Source organism: Mandrillus leucophaeus, unplaced genomic scaffold, assembly GCF_000951045.1.
Source record: "Mandrillus leucophaeus isolate KB7577 unplaced genomic scaffold, Mleu.le_1.0 Scaffold21, whole genome shotgun sequence".
In the NCBI taxonomy this organism is placed as follows: Eukaryota; Metazoa; Chordata; class Mammalia; order Primates; family Cercopithecidae; genus Mandrillus; species Mandrillus leucophaeus.
Window position 1 is genome coordinate 4,564,636 of NW_012102143.1, and position 25,144 is coordinate 4,589,779.

General features: G+C 45.7%; 1 protein-coding gene across 2 annotated transcripts in view; it reads left to right on the plus strand.

Moving 5' to 3' along the window:
* AGAP1 (ArfGAP with GTPase domain, ankyrin repeat and PH domain 1) overlaps positions 1-25,144 on the plus strand; it is a 650,920-nt gene that overhangs the window by 302,244 nt on the left and 323,532 nt on the right. For both annotated transcript variants that reach the window (XM_011980281.1, XM_011980282.1), the window contains exon 9: positions 3,898-3,990. In XM_011980281.1, coding sequence (XP_011835671.1) covers positions 3,898-3,990 — 93 coding nt within the window. The remainder of the gene's footprint in view (positions 1-3,897; positions 3,991-25,144) is intronic.

Sequence of the window (25,144 nt, forward strand, 5' to 3'; positions counted from 1 at the left end):
TAGCAATTAAGTAATTAAATTTTTAGCATGACCAGTTTTCTTCTGTTTTTAAATATGTAAAATTTGATAGACTCTTCATCCCTGGCAGTTGTTGGTGATTATAGGCATAAACTGTCGAAATGTGTGTGTATTTGGAAGTGTCTAGTCGGAGGACAGATGCATGGTATACAGACAATCTTAGTGAATAAAAATTTGTGCACACTGGGATTGTAACACCCAGCTGGAGGGGCACTATCCACCGTATTTATTAGAACATCATAAAGAGGCCATAGTTAATTAAGTAGTACACGCATCATTTTTTCCGATACCATTCTTATACATTTTATAAAGTAGACTGTAATGTACTGCTCTGGGCTAACATTTTGTGCTCCCAGATGTTCGTTTGCATATATTCATATACAATTTTTAAACAAAAATGACACTTTTTTACAAAAGAGTACAAACAAAATCTCTGTAATAGTCCAAATTATATGTTACATTTACAGTAGGAATTATACTTTACTAATCAAACACTAAGTTATATTTTATTTCATTCATTTCTTTGGGGAAAAAAGCATTAAAAGACTGTCTCCAGTTAATCCCTAGTTTGGTAATATGGGTTCTTAGAGCAATTAATTTAGTTTAGCAGCCCTAGTTTAAATGTAGTTAAAATGTTTTGTTAGAAAAATTTTTCAGACATACAGAAATAAAAAGCATATGTGTACTCACCACACACTTCATCAAATACAAGCCCTTTTCTGCCACGCTGCTACTGCAAGAAATAAGCAAATCCTAAGTATAAGTTGCAGCTCCTTCCATGTGCCTCCAGAACGCATTTCTCCTGCCTGTCTGCCCAGGGATCAGCATTAACCTGAATTTGGTCTATATTATCTGTGTCCATGCTGTCAACTTGCTCTAGTTTGAGTCCTGAAATTATACATTGCATGGCTTTGTCCATTTTCAAGCTTTATTATAACGATGTCATTTATGTGATGTTTTTTAAAAGCTTACCGTATAATGCTGATACCATTAAACAGAGCCAAGCGTACCCAGGACGCAAAGATTGTGAATATACATTGCCCAACTCAGAAACTTGCCATAAAAAAATAAGGCAGAAAAATTCATAGTGTGAACAGAACTGTTTGAATGGCATTTATTTGTTTTTGCAGAGGAGCTCCTGGGTACCTCCCATAGTGTGTTCCAGCAGCCGTTGACTTAGCCGCTGGTTGAAAGGGGGAAAGCGGTTTCTGTTTGATACAGAGGGCTCTTGGCAATGATGCCCTTGTTCCTGTAGGCAGGTAGTTAGTTGATGGGGGTGTCCTTCATGGCTTCTCTCACCACGTCGGGAAGTTAAACATTTTTGTAAAGAAGCAGGTGATAATTGGATTACCTTAACCTTTCTTTCCTCTGCATTGAGTGTTTGTTGGAGGCGAAGCAGTTACTATGGTGGCTTGCTGTGCGTTGACTTTAAATCTGCAACCCTTCTGGGATGGGTGTGATCTGCTGTTGTTACATTTCTGGCAGTGTGCAGCAGGCTGTATGCAGGGCAGGGTCACTCCTGGCAGACACCGTGGGTGCTGAGGGCTGCCTTGTGTCTGATGATTCCTCGGAGCCATTCCAGCATCACAGAAGGATGTGCCATTAGTGATGAAGTCTCCCAAGTTGGCAGAGAAAGGAAACCTTACTGGGAATTTGTATATGCTGGGGTGTCTCTGTCCGTTGGATTTGATTTAGTCTGGTTGTCGGATTTCAATTTTATGGATACAGCCGGATGTAGACAAAGTGATTGTGAGGCTGAGGTACAGCAAACTCTTTTGCCTCACAGCTTGCCACTGTTCTTTCCTGGAAATTTTAGTGTTTTGACTGTCTCCAGCCAATTGTTCAAGTTGTCAGGAAATTTTTGTTTTATTTTTGCAATGAAGTCTTACTGAAGTTTCAGTCTCTTTTATCTCAGTGTGTGATCAGATGCTGAGTTGCGTTGCTCACAGTTCGTGTTCTAAGGTGTTTGCAGCAGGGCAGTGAGCTGTTTCTTCCCATTTCAAGTGGAATCTGAAATTCTCTTCTGAGAATGGAGTGGCTGGGGGGACAGATGTGCTGCCTTGAGGAAGATGTTAATTTTTTTAATGTTTGTTTTGTTAATTATTCTGGTTAATAGAGAATAATGAAGATGGATTTCCAAATTTAGAAATTTAGAATTTGTAAAATTCCCAAAGTACTCTAAATATTCTTTGTTAATTAAAAAATGGTTTTTTTTTTAGTGTTATCACTGTGTGCTTTGAAATTTATTTTAAAAGTAGGAACGTCAGGAGCCAGCTCTTCTCATCAATTGAGACGTGGAGAAAAGAATTTAAGGCTATTGTGTAGCTCTTACTATACATTATTAATTAATTAAAGAGAAAAATGAGCTCTTGACAAGGAACTGATAAATCTCTCTCTTTTCCTTCTAGCCCAAAGGGTTAACCTTACGTTTTATATTCTTCTGCAACTTTGTGTTTGTTACTTGATTTATTCCCTGTCATCTCATTCTAGGCATCCACCATCCTAAGGGAAACAAGTGCACAGTGCTTGGCACGTAGTAGGTGTTCAGTAAACATCAGCTCTTATCACCGTCTGCGAAGCGTGTTTCCTAATGAGCACAGCTGCACAGGAGAGTAGCACACTTTGAAGTGCTGGATCTGAGTTTCCATCATGGGAACTGTTCTCCTTGTCCTCCTCCTTAATTTGGTAGCAGCCTCTTCTAGAATCCTAAATGTGTCCCATCAGCCCTTGTTTTTATTATGACCCGTGACATTGCCCCTTTTAATATGTATATTTTTTAAATCAGCTGTTCCATCTCACATCCCTTTGAACCTGGATTCCATTAGCTTTTCATTGTAGCAGTGGACACCACAAAGTCTGTTCATTTCATATATCATCTCAGATTTGAAAAGCACATGAAAATGTTTCTCCATTTTCAATATTGCGTGAGTAATGTTCCCATTGAAAAGTAATGGAGTGAAGTTGTCACTTGTCAGCACAGTTATTAAGGAGGACGAGTCTCCGATCTTTCTCTCATAATAAAATAAATCTGTCAGAAAATCATTGTGCTCACACTTCCTCATGCCATCGAGAGAGGAGGCTGAGACGATGGAGCTCCTTCAGTTTTACCCAAGTCAAGGTGTGCTTTTGGCTGGGGCTTCCCTGGGTTAAAGGTCACCACCCTTCCCACCCGGCGCCCGTCACTCGTTGTCCGCAGCGCATCGGAGATAATTGACTCAGGACCTCGTCAAACAAAGCTGTTCATTATTTCCCAAATACTGACCTTTTGTCCAAAGGCGATTTTCACGGGTTTTCTTTTCCCTTCGTTATTTTTTGTGGTTTTGTCCATTAGCTTAACTTCGAATTTGCCATTTTCCACCCACCCAGAAGCAATACAAGGAAAATGTTAACAGCACCTTGATACTAATCAAGGGTGTGCCGTTAAATTGCACAGCTGACTAGTTAATAGAATTTTAAAATCATTCAAACATGAGTTAAATATGTATGTTTATGTAGTGGATTTTCCAAATGAACATTGAGCAGCCCCTTTTTTCCTCGGCTATGTGAACTGCAGCTTTCGAATGCGTTTTTCTATTGGGCGTTACTTTCCTCTATGGCCCATTGGTTTGTAGTAATTGAATTTTGAACTTTTTAAAAAAGAATTAAAAGATAATTTTGTGGTAGAAAAGTCAGTGGGAAAGTTTAGACGGTTCTCTTTAAAAATGATGAGTCAGTGGAGATGAACTGCTGAGCGGTCTGCTGGTCGGACGTGTCTGTGCGCACACATAGATCACGCGTGTTTTCTAAATGTGTATTGGCAGGAATTCTGCAAACAGGGGCAGAGCCCCGTCTGTGAACTGCAGCCCTTACCCAGATGCCAACTTTCCTTTTGCTTTGCAGTCTCGGAAAGGGAGCGACCCAGACAAAGAGAAGAAAGGCCTGGAGAGTCGTGCGGACAGCATCGGGAGCGGCCGAGCCATCCCAATTAAACAGGTGAGCAGCGTCCCCATCCTTCCTTCCCTGTCGCCGGAGACACACCTCAGGTCTTCCCGGAGATGATGCTGGCTCGCGCGCCAAGGTCTGTCTGCTGTGCTCTGTTGATGAATGTAGAAGTCTGTCACTTGACATCAATTAGCAGAGTTCCTGTGTGTATTCAAATGGGATCATTAGAATGAGAAGAGGGAACGGAGACAACAGACCTAATGAAGTGCGGGCTGCCCGCCTGCATATGGAGTGCGTTTCCAGGCTGAGAGCCTTCAAAGGCTGCCTTTGTAGCGCGGCTTTGATTGGGCCGCGGGCCGCCAGGCAACAGGGGTAACTCAGATCGCCTACAAGAGCCCCTTGTGATCACAGGAACAGCCCGACGTGGCCCTAATTTGCTCTCACAGACGGACATCTGAACACTGTTTCAGGCTGGTTTGTAACAACGAGGCAATTAGTTGTGATAATCATAGCCGGTGTGTCAGCTGTGCGCTCTTGTTTGTAATTTGCTAATGAAGGAATTGTAACTTTGATTAGGTTCGGTTTCATTTAGACCTTATTATATAAAGGAACATTTACAGCTGTAATGTGGGGCCTTAATTAAACTTCCTCATTACACAACAGGACTTGAATTCAACCATTTGTTTTGGCCTGTGTTGCTAGCCTGGAACAGGATTTCGTTAGCCCAGAACCAGATTCTAAATCATTTTATGTCTCCAATAAGAAAAAAAAAAAAACCCTGGAGTCCACGTGTGACGTAGATTGTGGTTCGATTTCCATGGAGAATAAAAATAGAGTTCAACCCCACGCCGTGGCTTCTGGAAATGGCATCTTCTGGTTTGTTAAAGAAAGCCAGTTGATTTGGAGTGCATCCTTCTTGAGCAAAAGCCTCTGTGGGCAGGAGAAGGGCTCCGCCTCTCAGGCACAGGGCTTGTGACCGGTGTGCACCTCTGGTCCAGCTCACTGCTTTGCTGTCCTCTCTCCTGCGGGTACCTACACGGCGTCCCTAATCCCTTAGGAACTGTGTAGGCACTGGCTGCCCTTAACAAGGGGACACTCGTTCCACACATGGAGTAGGATTATTCTGGTCATGTAGGGTTCGTGCATTTGAAGCAAATAGGAACACAGCCTTAGAGACGGACCAGGCAGTGTCAGCGTGAAGATGTGGGAGAGGAAGGGGTTAAATAGGACCACAACATCTTAGGTGAGACCAGAGGAGGGACTCCACAGAGTTTCCCAAGATGCCCAGGAACTACTGCAAAGACCACAGCTCTGCCCGCAGTGTAACTGACCCTGCCCGGGATCAAGCTTTCTCCTTCCTGGCTCACAGGACATGTCTTTGCCAGGCAGAGAAGGAGGAGGCCTGCAGGTCATCACCAAGGCCCTCATGCATCTGTGTAAGACACACGTTCATCTACTGGGCCGCACATGTATGGATTGGCCCGGGGCACCTTTAGGAGAGGTTCTCTTCCCTCCATATATTCAAAGACAACAACAACAGAACTTCCCACTTTGATGGTGGGTGGTGTTTTCACTATAAAAAAGGTCCTTCACTTTAGAGGTCCGTGCACATAGTTGTTTATTCTTTCTTGGTGCATTTATTTATAACCTAACTCTGCGTAAGCTGACATTAATGTGTAATTTTTATGCCATTGATCCCTTTTTCAACTGGAATTATAAAAATCATTTAACATTTTATTTTCTTTTTTATAAACTGGTGCCAGGACATTTACTTTGGGGAATATTAAAACTAAATAAAAGACTGTTTTCTTAATACCTGTCTGTGGTTGATTTGGGTGGGAGTGCTCACCAGCCTGGCAGGAGTCCCTCTGTGCGAGCCAGGCGGGCCCCCAGAATAATTGGAACCTTCATTCAATTTGTACCCTGCTCATCTGTGGAGGGGGCTAGCTTTGCAGGCTAGCTTTTCAATCTGTGTGCAGATTGGAGTTGACCATCAAGCGTAAAATGAGTATTATCCAGTCCTTGGAAGCCTTTCGATTGTGAATGTTCAAAGTAATCTCGTTGAAATCTAAATCATGGTCTGATTTCCCGGTGACTCCTGGGCACAGGGAGCTCCTTGTCCCTCCTAATTGTCCCCCTCTTGTAGCCATAGACAGCTCCCTCCTCAGATCCACACCTGGCCCAGCAGAGTCCCCCTGTGGCTGGCTCTCCAGGCCTCAGGTGCCACATCTGTAAAATGGGGAACTGGATGATGTCTGAAGCCCTTGAAGCAGTTGGATGTGGAGGTTCCACAGAGAATTTTTAAATGTTAGCAATACTGGATTTTTGAATTAGTCATGTTCAGGGCACCCTTGTCAGAGCCTCTCTATGCATCGGGCGGATTGATGTGGATTTGCAGACGGTTGTATCGATTTATCTCACATCCCTGTGTGTGCCCTTGTTTCTAAAGGAACATAGATCACTCCAGGTAGCCTCGAATTCCTGACCCTCCTGGTGTGATGACTTCAGTGTGGAAATGAAATGAGAGGATTGCAGGGGATGGAGCCTGATGGCCATATTCTAGAAACTCAACCGAATTATTTGTTGAATAAATGAACAATTAAATGAGTGCTTATTATGTAAGTACTGTTCATTCAGGATCCTGTTTAATCCTCGACATTGCCACAGTTGTGGTAGCTGTGTTGTCCTTATTTTAAACACAGAGATGGGGAGGACCCTATACCAGGCAGCCAGGAAGTAGGTGCAAGGATGCGGACCAGGTCTCTCTGCCCCCATGCCCGTGCTCTTTCCACTGCCCATCGGTGAAAAGCCTTCAGAAAGCTTAGGAAGCAACGTTACATGTTTTAAATTAAGTAAGTGAACCACAACCTGCGACGAAAGTATCTTATGACTGTAGAAAGAAACTTCCGAGACTGACTGCAGCAACATGTTTCTCCGGGGATAACCCAGCCGTGCTCAGCCGTTCTCCGGGTGGGAGGCATCTTTCCTTTCCCCTCCTTACCGTGTTTGCCGCAAACGTGTTCTCTGCTCTTGTCACCAGCTGCAGAGGACTGGGTCTTAGTGCTCAGCCCATGCGGAAGACTCAGGTCTGCGTGATCAAAGCCTCACACACCAGCTGATGGACCTTTGCCTAATGGCAGAGGAATCGTTTTAGAACCTCAGCAACCTGCGTGGAGTTGCTGTTGCAGACTCTTCGTTCCCCCAACAGGAGTCTTGTAACGGATGGTTTAGGACCCAGGCAAGGCAGCCTTCAACACTCTTTGCAACCTAACCTCTGAGTTTGCAGATTGTACATGTTGCAGTGGCTTATGTTAACCCCCTTCCACTTCCATGTGATATCTCGTTCACCGTGAGCACCAAGGCGCCCCCGACCTCGGTGTGGGAGTTCGCCGAATCATGATGGTCAATGACATTATCTCTTCTTTCTCCCAATTACAGCTTCCCCATCAAGAATATAACTTATTTTCTGGACTATAACTTCATTTCTTGTGGACCTCGGTCTACTTCTCCTTTTGTGTCCTTTCTGGGGTCTTGGAAGAGATTGGTTCAAAGAGTTCGGTTTCTTTCTTTTTTTTTTTTTTTTTTTTAACTAAGAAGATAAGGTCTATTGGAGTAAAAATTAAAAAGCAAAGCAAGAAAAATAAAAGCCAGAGGCCCGGCTCAGCGGCGAGTGGGCTTGTCACGTATTAATTTTTCATTGCTGTGGAGAGTTGTACATACATAATCACTTGATTGCAGTGGGAGTTAGGGAGCTCCTATGGTGCCATTTGCATAAATCTTGTTAAGTCAATGGCAGTTAATGAAGTACAAATGAGCCCGGAGAAGGTGACATGCAAATCGTGGGTGGCAGATGGGAGGTCTGTTTGGGGGACGGCAGCTGTGTGCTCTCCTTTCTTTCTTTCTCTTTAGCATTTTTTAATCTCTATATTTGAGTACAGATACACAGCCGTACGCCTTGGCCTCCTCCCTGCCCTTCGCAGAGCCCTGGCCAGAGAACCTGGCCATCCCCTCCTGCCCCTGATGTCCAGGCTGCAGAAACCGTTCAAGACTTGCCTTGTCCTTGGGTAGCGTACACTAGAAGGATTTGAATTGTTTGAAAATCGTGCTTAGTTTATTTCATCATACTTACACAATTGAAAACATACTATTTTTATGTGGTGGGGACACGCAGAACCTCCTCGTGACATTTTTTGAGACTGTGTTGTCTCATGAGGTTTCAGAATGAAACAGAATGGAAGATGCCATCTTTGCCTTATCCTGCTTCCATTTGGGGGTCTTTTCTTGCTGCTTCAGACAGGCCACCTGTATGTAGCCATTATCCCCGTCCCTGGTTGGTGGTTGGACCCTCAGAGGATTGGCGTTCCTAGGGTTAGTCAGGAATGAGAAATACAGAAAGTGTGCGGGGCATGCTCTGTGTCTCAGGCCATGGGGACGACCCCTCCCTGTCACGCAGACCCCTCAGAGGGGCCGCCCCTGGCCTGGCTCAGCTTCGGCCAGGGTGTCTCGCGCTCGCGGTTTTGTGTTTAAGGATTTAAGTGCTAGCAGGACTCCCAGAGAGCCCTTAGAGATTCACGGGAAGAACACTGCCTGCGACTTTCAGAAGTTTTGTGTTTATTTGATCAACTGGCTGTTTTGAGAGAACCAGGTCTCTGCTTGCCTCAAAGAAAGGTAGGCAGAGAGATGTGCGTCGGGAGGCGACAGCCCGGATGGCCGCGGTGGTCACGTGCTGGGGGTCCTTTTCTTGCAGGCCACCCGCTCTGGTCCTTCCTCTGCGATGCCCGCCAAGGTGCTGTTTCTCAGTTCTCGGGGCTGCAGGGCGCTAAGGGGGACCCTCCTATCCGGCAGGCTCCCTTTTGTGATGCTCGGTGGAGACACCAAAGAAACAACATTCCTCAAAACTTTTTTTTGTTAAGTCTTCATTTTGACCTTGAACCCTGATGTCATGGCCACCTCCAGGGAGTCAGCTGTGAGAGCAGTCATTTTCCAGCAGCCATCTGAAGCCGCGGGAAAAGCCTTCCCAAGCTGTCAGAGGAAGAGCCGGCCTGCCCGGGGCAAGCCCGCCGCACCCGCCATCAGGCCTGTGAACTGTTTTGAAGCCGTGCGTGTTTTTGATTCTCAGTTGAGTAGAAAGAGGCAATTGTCAATTAAGTGAAAGGAACCTCTGGAGTTAATCCCCTCGTCCAGCCTGCCGCAGGCCACCGACCTGTGTTGTCTGGTACCTGGGATCAACACGAGGGGTGTATTGTGTGGCGTGGGCAGAATGAAAGCAGCCTAATGACGCCCGCGTGAACAGCTCCTGAAACTTTGACGCTGGTCACAGCGAGTTGGTTGACTGCCTCGCCGTCGCGTGCTGCTTTCATGGAGGAAACAAATGTGCAGACCTCGCTGAAACTTGGTAGAGATCGGAGGAGATGGCGAGGAATGGCAGCGCCCTTCCTTCAGGGCTGTGGAGAGAGGAGCTCGCAGGCCTGCGGCCTCTCTGCGTAGACAGGGGTTTACAGGAGGACGGCTCACGTTCATTAAGCCCGACCACTGAGGAAACAAGGTGAGCGAGAGGCTCACCGAGCGTACGATGCCCACCCACGTGGCAAATCAGCCCTGCCTGGGCATCGGGGCCCGTTGTGCTCCCCAGAAGCAGATAATTTACGGGGTGAACTTGCCGTGCCCTGCGAGCTAATTGACCTCACTTGGGTGAACAACTCCCTGAGAGTCATATTCAGCCTGGTTCACAACAGACCCGGCCCAGTTGCGATGATTAATTTAGTGGCCAGGCAGGTGTATCAGTGCTTTTACTTTGACTCCTCAAATCTCATATTGTCATTGCCAGAACAGTCCGGAATATCTGGGGGCCTACACGTGAAATGACAGTCATCCGTCTTTGAGCATATCGGGCACACCCTCCCCTACATCCCCGCCCTTTTGGCAACAGTGGTGGGTGACAATATGTTCCTCACAAGATGCACAGAATGTTTATTGGAATTACTTTAGCCAAAACACAAAACCCATCGTTTATACACAAATCTGCAAAGCAGTGGAAAAGAATACTTCCCTTGGTCGTGAGGGCTGCGTGAGGGTGATGGGAAGTAGTGCAGGCCAAGGTGCTTCATACACTACCAGCTGCCATGCCAGCAGAATGGTACTTCCGAGAACAGAAGGTACTTTTAAGACTCAGTGTGTCCTCTGTGTGTCCATTCTCCAGGAGCTGGTGAAACAGGAAAAGTTCCTTTATCCGCCTCGCAGGGCGTGTGATGGGGTGGGGCTCACTTCTTCGGTGCTCCGCAGCTCAGACCCCTAGAGGGGCAGGCAGACAGGCGGCTTGTGGGGAGCGTAGGCTCTGACCCCACAGCATGGGCTTGGGCTGGGCGTTTACAGCCCCTGAAGCCCCAGTGGGCGTGTTTCACAGTGTGCTTTTCGGCTTGACTGTCCACAGGCGGCCTGTGATCGTCAGCTCAATTAGTCCCTCTGCCTTATTGCAAGGACAGAGGGTTTCTGTATCTCAGGATTCTTTCCTTAGTGTTCTGGAAGAATTGGATCACACAGTGGCTTGGAGAATGAGTGCCAGGTTTTACTGAGTGGTGGCAGTAGCTCTCAGCAGATGGATGGGAGCCAGAAGGGGGATGGAGTGGGAAGGTGGTCTTCCCCTGGAGTCCAGCCATTGAGTGGCCAGACTCTCCTCCCACCGCCCCCAGCTGAATTCCATGTCATCCACATCATTCTGCCATTGGTGGCCTTCCAGAGTCTGTTGATTTGTTGTTCTGCTGGTGTGCTTCTGTCGATGCCCAGCTGCTTGTGTGTGTGCCCACTAGGGTCTCAGGGTTTTTATAGGCACAGGATGAGGGGGCATGGCAGGCCAGGGTGGTCTCGGAAAATGCAATGTTTGGACGCAAAAACTGGAGTGCCTGTCCTTACCTAGGTGTGTGGACATAGACCCAAGGGTGGAGCTCTCGCCAGGTGGCCTGCCCTTCTCTACCCAGCACTTCCCTGCCTCCCTGCCTGCCTCCCATTTCACCACGATAATGTCTAAGTGATTTGTTTCAGCAAAATAGTGCTTATTTTCTTTAAAAGTTGAGCAGTGGGGGTGAAATTCAATTCCCCATGAACTCAGAAATACAAACTATCCTACAAGTAGAGGAAAGATTCTCAAAGTTAATGTTGCCAGAACTTGTTTTTGTGTTGATGAATCAATAAGATACTTATTTCTGGAATTAATTTCTTACCAGATTTGATCAACTAGTAACAACTGTGCTCTGGTTCTTGTGTGACATGGCCTGGGTCCTCTGCTAGGGCCGGAGGAGGCAGAAGGTGTCTGCAGCGTCCGGGCTCAGCTCAGACATGTACTGACAATCCCATCCCATGACCCCCAATGCAAGTGGACGGGTGTCACACCAAGGAATGGTGAATTCTACTGAGTTAGACAGGAGAGGGTGAGGAAAGGACAGCTAAATGGAGATGAGGACAATCCCACTGGACTGGGACGTACAAGTAGGTGGTGACAGAACAGGAGGGAGGCAGAGAGCAGAGCTGCGGATGGAGGGGTTCAGGAGGAAGTGGGCAGGAGGGTCCTAAAGGCCCGGGGCATCTGCTTGCCAAGGACTCTGGCTGCCCTACAGAGGGGAGTTGATTTCCCCGTATTGTTTGTAGGAGCAGTGGTGTGGGGGTTTAGAAACTTGTGGCCACACGGAGCGGATCTCCCTCCCCTTCTTACCCTGTCCCCACAGGGTTTGAGATGATGGGGGTTCTAATGTACCAGAGTATTGGCGGTAACCAGCGTTTATTGACCACTTTTTCGAGTGCCCTGTTCTAGAGTTTCCTGCTGCCGTCCCTCTTACCTAGGAAGTGCCACGGTCCGCTTTCCCATATGGGAACATTAAGGCTTGGGGAGACAGTGGGGCATGCCGGGCAGCCCCACACAGCGCATGAGTCCCCAGGGCTGCTGTAATGAAGTCCTGCAGCCTGGGCGGCTTAAACAGCAGAAGTTGATCTCTCAGTTCTCCGAGACAAGGCCTGGCAGAACCGGTTTCTGGAGAGACCTCTCCTTGGCTTGAGCCTGTTGCCTTCTTGCTGTGCCCTCCTGGACTGGACTCCATGTGCACACGCCTGGTGTCTCTTTTTCTTATAATGATGCCAGTCCCGTTGAATCAGGGCCCCATCTGTACGACGTCGTTTACCGTTATAGACCCCCTTAAAGTCCTCGTCTCCAAAATACAGTCCCCCTGGGGTTGAGGGCTTCAATGTGCAAATTTGGGGGGACATATTTTATCCTGTAACACACAGCTGGGTAGTAGCAGAGCTGGGATGGGAGCTGAGCTCTGTGTGGCCAAGGGCCATCTGCCATGTTCTTTCCATCTGGAATGTCCTAGCTTAGGCCTTCCTGGTCATACAGGGTGAGGCCACTTGATTTCTAACCAGCATGTTTGAGAATAAAAAAGAAAAACTTAAGAGGCTTCATGCGTTAGATAGGAAACATACGAGGCTCAAAGTACTCCGACTTGAGGGTTTCCTTTGAAACTCTTCTAAGTTTGGTAAACTATTGTCATTTGAAATAAGACTGTTGCTGGAACGAATCCTTATCCAAGGTGCGTAGCTCTCACTCTGTGCAGTGCATTTTACAGCTGTTAAGGCCTTTCAGTCGCGTCCGTGGGAGACCTCCTTCAGGCTGGTTTTGAAAACCAAAACTCCCTTTCCGTGCAGAGGCAGCTCCTCAGGGCCTTGGGCAAATGTTGGGCCTGCAGCTGGGGATGTTCTGGAAAAGCCTGTGGATTGAGCAGGTGCCCACTGTCCGTCAGTTGTGTCACTGGTTGCTTTGACAGTGGCTGTGGTGCTTTGTGTTTTAATTTCTCCTAAGTATAAAAGATGGCTGTATACTTACTTCACTACTGAAAGATACAGCTGGGCGCAGTGGCCCATGCCTGTAATCCCAGCACTTTGGGAAGCCGAGGTGGGTGGATCACAAGGTCAGGAGATCGAGGCCATCCTGACTGACACAGTGAAACCCCCGTCTCTACTAAAAATACAAAAAATTAGCCAGGTGTGGTCGCGGGCACCTGTAGTCCCAGCTATTTGGGAGGCTGAGGCAAGAGAATTGCGCGAACCCAGGAGGCGGAGGTTGCAGCGAGCTGAGATCGTGCCACTGCACTCCAGCCTGGGTGACAGAGCAAGACTGCGTCTCACAAAAAAAAAAAGAAGAGAAAGAGAGAAGAGAAGAAGGAAAAGAAAGAAAGAGCAGGAGTGCAGAGACCCCAGGTCAGACTTAGGAGGCCTTTCACCTTAAAGGTTAAAATCCACACACATGACGAGTAGCTATGACTGCTTCCCACAGTCTTTGGCCATTTGCAAACACTACATAGAAACAGATGTCTGCCAGCTGGGTGTGGTGGCTCACGCCTCTAATCTCAGCACTTTGGGAGACCGAGGTGAGTGGATCACCTGAGTCCAGGAGTTCAAGACCAGCCTGGCCAACACAGCAAAAACTCATCTCTACTAAAAATGCAAAAACTAGCCACATGTGGTGGTGCGCACCTGTAATCCCAGCTACTTGGGAGGCTGAGGCGTGAGAATCACTTGAACCCCGGAGACGGAGGTTGCAGTGAGCCAAGATCACACTACTGACTCCTTTTTGGATCTCCGTCTCAAAAAGAAAAAAAAAAAAAGATATCTACCAAGACCAATAATCCTGAGGAAATTATATCATTAAAGCCTTATTTCAGTTCTGCAGTATTTATTTAACAGTTCCTGACAGCAGACTCAGTTTCTCCTCATGTAGGAACTTGGACTGTGGAACAGGACTTCTCCCAAGCTGAGTTTTGTCCTTTGTGAGTAGAGAATTTGACACCCAAACAAGCACCTCTCCTGGCAGAGAGAATCACTGGCCGTCAGCGTTTCATGTTTTGTTTAGAAACAGCAACCATGGAACTTAACGGCACTTGGCATGGCTGTCACACCAGACACGTTTTCCCAGACGTGGTCAGGAAAGCCCACTCTGTCCCAAGACTGTCGCTGTGGTTCTCCCTCACACACCGCTTGATGCCATGGGGCTGCTTGTTGCCTACTCCAGAGCCTTTGGCTCCACAAGTTCTAAAGAAGGTGGCAGCTTAAGAAGTCTTCACAGTCCTCTTTTGAGACTTTGCAGGAAAGTCATCAGACAATGACATTTTTATCAGATAGTTTTGAGTAGCAAAAACACTTTTTCCTTTCCTACATCTAAAAGTAAAAGAATTTACTTTTAACTGACTCACTGAAGGCCAAGATTTGAAACCAAAAAACACTATTTCCTTGGTACCAAAGCTGACAGCTATAATTAAATATATAGGAATGTAAATATTATAAAGCAGGCATAGAAGAGTTTGTTAGTTTTGGGTTGGGTGCAGTGCCCCATGCCTGTAATTCCAGCACTTTGGGAGGCTGAGGCAGGCAGATCACTTGAGGTCAGGAGTTCAAAACTAGCCTGGCCAACATGGTGAAACCCTGTCTCTACCAAAAATACACAAATTAGCCGGGCATGGTGGTGCATGCCTGTAATTCCAACTACTCAGGAGGCTGAGGCAGGAGAGCCGCTTGAACCCGGGAGAGGGAGGTTGCAGTGAGCTGAGATCGCACCACTACACTCCAGCCTGGGTGACAGAGTGAGACTCTGTCCCCCGCCAAAAAAAGAAGAGTTTGTTAGTTTGGGAAATATGTTCCTAGTTAGACATTGTCTATAAAATACCTAATACTATAGTTAATATTTGCAGACTGGTGAAAACAGAAACATTTCAAAATACTATTAACATCTTAGGGCCGTCCCAAGCCTAGTCCTCCTAGTTCAGTCCAATCTGCTCTCTGCAATATTTACTCCCTACCCTTTCTTTCTGTTTAAACTCGTCAGAATCAACCACATTATTACTCTGTGAGACTTGTAATAAGAATGTTGGCATATGCCGAATACATATTGTGCATTACATTGGATGCTTCATCATAGGACCTTATTTAATCCTCCACCAACCTAAGATACAACTTGCTACTCTGTTCTAGACGAAGTTTGAGGTTTGGGGATGTTAAGGTATGAGACCGATGTTACCTCCCCGTGAGTGGAAGAGCTGGGATTCAAACCCAGGAGGCCTCTCTGAAACTTTCTAGAAAAGCCTGTGCTGTTGCATCCCCCTCCTGCCCCCACCATGCCATCTGTGCTCACCATGACCGTCTTTTTTTTCTTTTTCTTTTTTTTTTTTTTTTTTTTTTTGAGACAGAGTCTTGCTCTGTCACCCAGGCTGGAGTGCAATGGCACAATCTCGGCTCACTGCAACCTCCGCCTCCCAGGTTCAAGCGATTCTCCTGCCTCAGCCTCCCAAGTAGCTGGGATTACAGGCACGGGCCACCATGCCCGGCTACGTTTTGTCTTTTAGTAGAGACAGGGTTTCACCATGTTAGTTAGGCTGGTCTCGAACTCCTGACCTTCAGCAATTCTCCTGCCTCACCCTCCTGAGTAGCTGGGATTACAGGCACAAGCCACCTTGCCTGGCTAAGTTTTGTATTTTTCGTAGAGACGGGGTTTCACCATGTTAGTCAGGCTGTTCTCGAACTCCTGACCTCGGGAGATCCACCTGCCTCAGCCTCCCAAAGTGTTGGGATTACAGGCATAAACCACCAGGCCCGGCCCGTGGCCGTCTTTTCAATGCGAGATCAAGCGTCAAGTACACGGTGTACTTTCCTGGTGGGGGACCAGCAAGGCAGCGAGGTGAGTGGATCACCTGAGTCCAGGAGTTCATGTCCTAGAGAGTCTGTGCTGTCTGGCACCTGGATGAAGATCAGATGAGGTCCTTGAACTCCAGTGTTCATCGGAGTCCCTGTGGGCCCAGAGGTTGCCTGAGTAGGTCAGAATCGAGTATCAGGAAATTGTATTTCTTTTTGTTTTTGGATGCAGAGTCTACTCTGTCGCCCAGGCTAGAGTGAAATGGTGCGATCTTGGCTCACTGCAACCTCTGCCTCCTGTGTTGAATTGATCCTCATAACTCAGCCTCCCAAGTAGCTGGGACTACAAGCGTGCACCACCATACCTGGCTAATTTTTTGTACTTTTAATAGAGACCGGTTTTTGCCATGTTGCCAGGCTGGTCTCAAACTCCTGAGCTCAGGCAGTCCACCCACCTCCACCTCCCTGGGTGCTGGGATTGCAGGCATGAGCCGCTGCACCTGGCAAGAAATTGTATTTCTGTGTTCTCAAGTGATGCTGATGCTGCTAATCCAGGAGCCATACTTTGAGATCCCCTTTCTAGGTGTGTGGAGTCACTTGGGGCTTCTTTCCTTTCTGGCCTCACACACAGATGACTCTTAACTTTGGTTGGTGCCACCCCTTTAATCTGTGCTCGTGAAAATCTTGCCATCCATGAGGCCCGTGTCAGATGCCTTCTGGTCTGAGAAAACGGATGAGGTGTGTTCTCTTTCCTCTTCTGTCCTTCGATGCCTGTCCGTTCTTGGGCTTTTGCTCTCTGTCTTCCCTGTTGATACATGTGTGCATCCTTCACGTCTCCTTTGCCACGTGCTTCCTGATGGTGCACACTCCGAGACATGTTCTTTCTCCCGCATTGTTTACACAGCAGGGAGGGTATTTGTTAGGGAGGTTGCTGGTGGTAGTAATACTAGGTAGCATAAGTTAATTGTGTAAAATGGCTTTTCTTTTCTTTTCTTTTCTTTTTGCCTCCCAGGTTCAAGTGATTCTTTTGCCTCAGCCTCCCGAGTAGCTGGGATTACAGGCATGCACCACCACGCCCAGCTAATTTTGTATTTTTAATAGAGATGGGGTTTCTCCATGTCGTTCAGGCTGGTGTCCAACTCCCAACCTCAGGTGATCCGCCTGCCTCGGCCTTCCATAGTGCTGGGATTACAGCCACCGTGCCCGGCTAAAATGTCTTTTCTTCATCGAAACAGATTTTGTTTGTTTAAAAGAATATGTTATATTGGAGAAGTTGCAGTATTCATTAAATTGTATTTTCAGGAACATTATAATTTTTAAGTCAACATTCTTTAACTTTTATGTATATAAGATAGTATATTTAGGTTACACAAAAGTGGTCACATTTTTTTTTAATCTGCAAAGAATAAAATTTTGCCAGAGACCCAAAATAATTTCAGAAAACTGGTTTCTTATACAACTTTTCTACTTTTGAGTATTGATACAGAAGAAAATTTGTCCAAATAAATGTCTTCACATACATAATTTTGTTTATAAGGAATTCTTTAAGGTTAAACCCACAAATTTTAGAAACACTGGACTGTTTTTGTAATTGGCAGGTTTTTACCGTATTGTTCAGTCTGTCAGCCACAACCTCTGTGACTGTAATTAGTGTTAAAAACAAGAATGTTTATATTTTTAGTGTACATAAAAATTAATTTTATACAAATATATAAAACACCAACTACATAGAAATACTAGTGGAGACGTGAGTAATGTGCCAAGTCATGATTAGGCAGTGAGGCGCCGTGAGAAGCAGATAGCCCTGGATGGGTGTATGGTCTTCCTGTGCTCATATCTAAAGTAACGGAGATTTAAGACAATATGAAATCATTGTATACTAAAATGTATCATTAACAAAGAACGATAAAATCCTACTCTAAGAAAAATGAGCAGGAGCAGAGTTGTGGAAATACGCTGCTATAGTCCTGAAACTTGACCTAGCCCTCTTGAAGGGTAATCTAACAGTCATACACGATGGACATAAGAAATTTGATGCACTTTGTCCCAGTGATCTGTCTTGTAGAAGTTTATCCTCAAGGGAATAATTCACTAGGAGAAAGGGAAAAACACCTTTAGTGTAAAACAGTGTGCATAGCAGTTATTTATAATATTAAAATTCTGGGAGCTACAAATTTTCAACAAGCAAGAAGTTAAATTAGTAATTGCTGACTGAGTAGTACCAGGATGTACAGCCATTAAAATGGCCAATTTGAATACTCTTTAGAGATAACTGAAAGCATAAAACATAAAACTGTTTATAATAATTGAAACATGAAAATATGTATACATGTGGTGTTAAATTGGATGAATAGGAACACAGTAACAAGTGAATTGGGCTAGGATTACAGCAGAACTTTACTTTTTTTTTTTTTTTTTTGAGATAGAGTCTCGCTCTGTCACCCAGGCTGGAGTGCAGTGGCACCATCTCGGCTCACTGCAAGCTCCGCCTCCTGGGTTCACGCCATTCTCCTGCCTCAGCCTCCCAAGTAGCTGGGACAACAGGGAACTTTAAAAATTTTAACTTCTTGTTTTGAAGTAATTTTAGATTTGAAGGAAATTTGCAAAAAATAATACAGAGAGCCCATATACCCTTCACTTAGCTTCCTCCACTGTGGACGTTTTTATGTAACTAGTACAGCTATAAAACCCAGGAAATCAGTATTGGTAAAGTACTAGTAACTTATCTATATGCCTTCTTCACATTTCACCAGTTTTTACCGAAACGCTCTTTTTTATCTCAGGATCCAATCCAGGATCCCTCCTTTCACTTCATTGCTTTATTTACTTTGCCACTTCCACCCTGAGAAAATTCCTGTCTTACGGTCCATGACCTTGACACTATTTTAGGAATATTGATCAGTTACTTTGTAGAAAGCCCTTTAATTTGGATTGCCCGATGTCATCTCCTGAATGGATAGAAGATCTACATTTCTGGCAGGAAAACCACAGAAGCCTTGCACCTTCCTGTGCTGTCTGCCGGAGGCACCTGACAGCCACCTGTCTTATTCCTGAGGACATTGACCTTGGTCATTTGGACAAGGCGAGACCTATTGGATTTCTCCCTTGAGTTCTTACTTTTCCATTTGATAAAGATAGGGATGCATGTCTTGGGGGAGATACTTTGAGGCTGTGCGGATCATTTTTAAAGTTGGACATTGTATTCAATGATAAGTAGGTTTTATAACATGAAAACTCTTTTCTTCTGGTAAATGTGCACAATCTTGAATAAAATTTAAAGTGCTTTTTCACTCCTCCTGTATTGGAGGGAAGGAGTAAATGAGGATGATTTTGAAACTTACTGGTTACTTAAGACCTGGGGAAACCTAGAGGTGAGGAGGAACTGGAGAAGCCCAGGGGTGAGGGGGAGCTAGAGCAGCCCAGGGGTGAGGGGGAGCTGGAGAAGCTCAAGAATGAGGGGAAGCTCAAGGGTGACAAGGAGCTGGAGAAACTCAAGGGTGAAGAGGAACTGGAGAAGCTCAAGGGTGAGGAAGAGCTGGAGGAGCTCAAGAATTAGAGAAGCTCAAGGGTGAAGTGGAGCTGGAGAAGCTCAAAAATGAAGAGAAGCTGAAGAAGCTCAAGGGTGAGGAGGAGCTGGAGAAACCCAAGGGTGAGGAGGAACTGGAGAAGCTTGGGAATGGGGAGAAGCTGAAGAAGCTCAGTGGTGAAGAGGGACTGGAGAAGCCCTAAGTGAGCCCAAGATGGGAGTGTTGAGGGTGTGAGTGTGAGTGGACCTTCCCAGATAGATATGGTGAGAATGGGGTGGCAGTTCTGGAACTGAACAAGAGGGGGGCCCCTGGTCGTGGACCCCGAGGGGTTGGCACGCCATAGATACCCAGCACATCCAAGGGAAGGATGGATGGATGGCTGTTGATTTCCTTTCAGGCCATGCCAATATGTTTATCAAGCAAAAGACGCAGTTCAAGTGCTGCTGTGATCCAGGCGTGGTCCTCTGTTGCGGTAAAGAAGCTTCACAAAGGCACTGCCACAAACCAACGTGTGTTCTTTGGGTTTCGTCTCATATAATTTCATTCATGAAGGTTGGAAATTCTGTTATTCAGAATCTTACCTGTTTTTCCCAAGTAATTTCTCTCAGAGAACAAAAACTATATATAGTATGTGTATACATATATACATTCATGTAATATGTTAACATGTTATGATATGTAACATATTATATATTATGTTAACAATTGTAATCTATAATTCTGTAGATTAACCCTAAGATTTATTTTTCCCCTCCATCTTCCCATTGTTGCCCAAATAACTGAGTGCTCTCCTTCCCCACCTCCCCATGTCACCCAGGCTGGTCTCGAGCTCCTGGCTTCAAGCGAACTTCCTGCCTTAGCCTCTCGGAGTAGCTGGGACTATGGGTGTGAGCCACCACACCCAGCTCTAGAGTGCTTTTCCCCGTGCTAGTGCCAGAGTTACGGTGAATTGCCCAACAAACGTGCTGTTTTTAAAGCTGGAACACCTTCATCTTCTACATAGGGAAACTGAGTCCCGGGAAGGGTAAAGAGCGTGCCCGAGGTCCTTCCAGCTGCTCTTCCAGTACCCTTTCCACCACTGACACTGCCATTTCCTTATTCCTTGTGCACTTCTCAAAAAAATAGAAATAACAAATAGTGTTTGTTTACTGTTTCAACCCAGATATTTTTGTTGTATTGTGACTGGTCAGCTTTTTCTAAGTTGAATTCTTAAGCTTCATGCTGTTTTATCTATTTGTTTTTTAATATGCAAGGGAATAGATAAAAAGCATTACATTTGAAAGCATCTGGTTACTAAGAGAGAACATGACCATCCTTTGTGTTTATGTATCTCGCAGGCTCATTGATTCCCAGCAGTCCTGTGAGGCTAGCTGGCATTCATTCCTCTGCACATTTTATAGATGAGAAAGCTGAGGCTCGCCTTGCATGATTTCCTAGAGCCTGGAAGAGGCAAAGATAAGATTCAAACCCAGGTCTACTTATCCTAAAACCAGTGGCCTTCACCTTGAAGAGCCTTATGTGGCACCGAGCTCCCAGTATCTAACTTAACTTAAAAATATATAACTTACATTTTGTTTATGTTAAAAATTCAGGCGCAGGACTACACCCAGGGACTGCTGCAGAAACGGTTTCCAAATAGCGCCAGCGCTGAGGGGTCTTTGGTGGGTGGCACCCGCGTTCCATGGTACAGCTTGGCCTTCTGCGAGATCCCTTTCGACTTAATGCAGGAATCCTCGAATAAGTGTATTCGAAAGCAGTTGTTTGTAATTGGAGTATCTGGGATTGACAGTGGTTTTAATTAGTTGATTACTAGTTCTTTAAAATGTACTGTACTCACTGTGGATCTTGCAAATTGGTAACTGGTAGCTACCAGTATAATTAAATATTTCAGAGCACTTGGCTACAGTAGCATTGAACTGTGAAGAAATAATGTTGTACAGCCAATCAAAAAGAGATACTTGTAAACTCATTTACAGCGTCAGTGTGTGTTAGGACCATCATTGAGATGCTTATTGCCGGAGAAATTAAAGATACAATTTTGTGCTAAGAGGCAATATAGAAATTAGTTCCCGAATTACTTGTTAATTGATTTGGTGATTCCCTCGGGTCTGCATGCTCCTTTTCCCCCTTTTTGTTGTTGCATTCAGTTAACAGTGACTATTCCCAGAGCAGTAAAAATATATTCCACACTTAGATGAGATGTGCCCTTATATCAGACAGCCCTCATTCTTTCGCGGCACCAAAAAATACCCACCTAAAACACGACTGTGTTTTTCTCAGGCATATTGTTGTTTTATGTATACCCATCAAGGTAACCGGTGCATTCACGGGTTTGGACAATTTCAGGAAAAGGAAAGCATGTTTTTATGTCTTACGTTTACAGGCACTTTTCTGATTTTTCTTTCCCCCTAATGGAAACCCTCCTTTTTTATCAACAGTGGAGGAGATTCAGGAGACTTGATTTATGGAAGCTTTTTCTTATTGTTTGCAATTCAGCAAGAATAACCATACGAAAGACCATTTGTAGAAAAGTGCAAATTGCTACTGAAAATGATACTGGAAGAAAATGAGACCTGTTTCTCCTTGTTTAAATTGAGTGTGGATAGAAGGAGAGACAGTGAGCCATCGTGGGCCAGGCTTCCTGGATGCGGGCTCCCATCTCCAGACCCCTTCCTTCTTGGTGACCAAGGGGAGAGGACACTGAAATGAGGCACATACTGGTGCTGCTTCTGTGGAAGATGTAGAAACCGTTATCCCTTTCAATTTCCAGCGGAAGATCCGGCGACCCTTTGGACAGCTGCCAACATGGTAGCTGTGGGTTCATTTTGAGGAAAACATTTTTAATATCTTGTTGGCTGTGCTTATGGCCTGAAAAGCAGCATTAACAAGTTTTTGAAAACTATTATTATTAATTTTAGGCCAGTCCATTATTTTTTCTATTGCCCTTCCTGTGATCACTTACACATACAAATATCGTTATGCTTTTGCTTAACTGGGGCAAAAATCATGTGCATTATTTCTGTGTCTACTTTTAAAAGTAGATGGTGGTAGTTTATTTTCAGTTAGGTAAAGCAGAAAATATATTTAGCAATGTCTTCATTAAAAAGCTTAAGATGGCTAACTAAATATACATTGAACACAGTTACTAATTTATCAGATAAATATGTTTGCATGTTGGTCAGTATATACAATAAAAAATAGTGTTTAATTTGAAATATAAAAACACTCTCTAGGTCCAAAAAATAGAATGAGTGAGACCTACTATTTGACAGCACAGCAGGGTGACTACAGTCAGTAATAACTGTACCTTGAACAATAACTTACAGAGTGTTGTTGGATTGTTTGTAGCTCAGTGGATAAATGAGAGGATGGAGACCTTGTTCTCCACGGTGTGCTGCTTTCACATTGCATGCCTGTATCAGAACATCTCCTGTGCCTCATAAATATATACACCTACTGTGTACTCAAAAATTAAAAACGGAAAAAAAAAATAGAAACCCTCTCAATTGTTGCTGCACCCAGCCGTGGAAGAGGTGTGCTAAACCGTGCCTACATGGCGCCACGCCCTGGGATGAAAGAGCCGCTTGGTTAGTTGTTGGCTCCAGTAGAAGAAGGAGGAACACTCTGTTTGTTTACTGGATGGCAGAGCTTTGGCAGCCTCTCTATCCCTGATTGATTCCTTTCAGGTTACCCCCAAATGGAGTAACCTGGTTTTCCTCATGAGCATGACTTATTAAGGGCCCCAAAGTCCAACCTCTGCCAACTCAGAGGTGCGGCTTGGGCAGATACAGGACCTGACTGGGGATAAGCAAAGGTAACCATCAGCTGCATAACCATGCATTGCAGGTTCATTCTTTCTACTTTCGTCTCCGTTGCACTTATTTTTTTTTTCTTCCCCCACCCCCCTCCTTTTTTTGAGACAGAGTCTTACTGCTCTGTCACCCAGGCTGGAGTGCAGTGGCATGATCTTGGCACACTGCAACCTGCACCTCCCAGGTTCAAGTGATTCTCCTGCTTCAGCCTCCCGAGTAGCTGGGATTACAGGCTCCCACCACCACACCGGCTACTTTTGTACTTTTAGTAGAGACGGGGTTTTACCACGTTGGCCTGGCTGGGCTCGAACTCCTACCACCCCTCTCAGCCTCCCAAAGTGCTGGAATTATAGGTGTGAGCCACTGCACCCGGCCTGCTTCCCCATATCTTTTTTAAAATGTTTTTTTTTCAACATTAGCCCCCCTGAAAGTCTCTTCACGAAGTTCCTGTGGAAGTAGCTGGCTGTCTTCGTCACTTTCTCCACAGAATGTTTCTGAAAGACACAAATTTGGCGAAACAGCCTCCAAAGCAATGATTCGTAACTCCTTCCTCCTGTTTCACTAACTTTGATTAAGTTAGAGAAAAGTACCTTCCCTCTTCAGATATGGTGGCTCCACCTGTTGGAGAACTCAGTACCAGATCATGGCTCATCCTAAGTGGGGCGGGGAGGAGGGGAGCTCTTCAACCCTGGGCGGGTTTGTAGTGTGGCTTGTGCATCTCCCCAAATCGCAGAGGAGAGGAAATACGTCCCCCCTTAAAGATGAGAGGACGCAGCTGCAAACATCTTATTTTAAAAACAGATGTGACTTTTGCTTTCTGCTTCATAAACGTTATCACGTGTTTGAATATACTTTCTATTATTTGTCAGTTAACATTGCTGTTTTTCTCCAAGTGCTTGAGTGAAATTGATTCTCCACCCAGACTCTCTTTGCTCACCCGGTGGTTTCAGGGCTTTGAACTGAGGACTGAGACCACAGGGCACAGCTCCTGACCCACGTGGCTGAGGGGCTTGGAGCAGGAGGCGAGGGCTGCGGGCATAGCTCCAAGGTGATGTATATTTCTACTTGATATTTCTCATGATATTTCTGCACTTTAATGACTATTTCTACTAATACTTGTACTAATAATTTTTAATGGTTCACATTGAGTAGGTGACATTTTGATACATTAATGAGCCTTATCAATGACTTTTAAAAGTTCTTTAGTGTGCCGGGATACTTTGCTGCAGCCCCTGGAAGGAAGGGGAGAGGGCGTGGCCATGGCCATGGCCCCCATTCTGCCCTCTGAGCGTAAGTCACAAGTGGCACAGGCCGCACACCTAAGAGTAGCTGAATCGCCACCGGTCTTGAATTACACTTCCAAGGTTAGTCCGGGAGGCTTTGCCCTAACATAGCTTGCCCCTACTAAGAGCTGTCAGAAACTAGAGAAATGTAGGCCTTGAAGATGGAGGGTTGTTTTCAGGGCTGGCTGTCTTCACTCTGGAATGGGCTGTCTTCACTCTGGAATGCTTTGGGCCTGTTGGGGTGTTGCTAGCACGCTTAGGGGTGAGGCCTGGAGGGCCGGGCTGCGAGGGAGGCTGCGCTGGCTTCTGGGAAGCGCTGGTTTCTGGAACGGGCTGGCCCTACAGGGTTCTGGTACTGAGGCTTGCCCAGCCACTGCGGGTCCTGACGGCGCAGCAGGTCGGCTCACCGAGGGGCTGCATTTTGACAGACTTAACGGCAAGTATCCCAGAGAAAGATGAGAGCGGATGGGGATCCTGAATTTTGGTTTCCTGGGGATGAGTGTTTTCTGGTTTGTTCTCAGGTTTCTGGGAATAATGGGATTAAATTCAAGTGTTGTTCTTGGGTACAGGACTTGGTGGAAGAGGAGGTATTTTGAACTCAGTGAAATGAGCATTTCTCTGTGCTAGGTCGACGCCTTTCCGTGGCAGCCCCTGGAACGTAAGCACCCCAGTGTCGGGAATTTCTTTTTTTGGTCACTAGTGTATCCCAGACACCTAGAGTAGCTCTCAGTAAATACTTATTTAATGAAAAATCGCAATTCTCACAACCACCTTAGGAAGGATAATAGCATAATCCCCATTTCACAGACAGACTGAATGCTCAGAGAAGTTGAGCCACTTACTCAATGTCACACAGCCTGGGAGTGGTAAACTAATGCTTATGCGTTGTGTGGGACTGCCCACGAGTGACATTTGT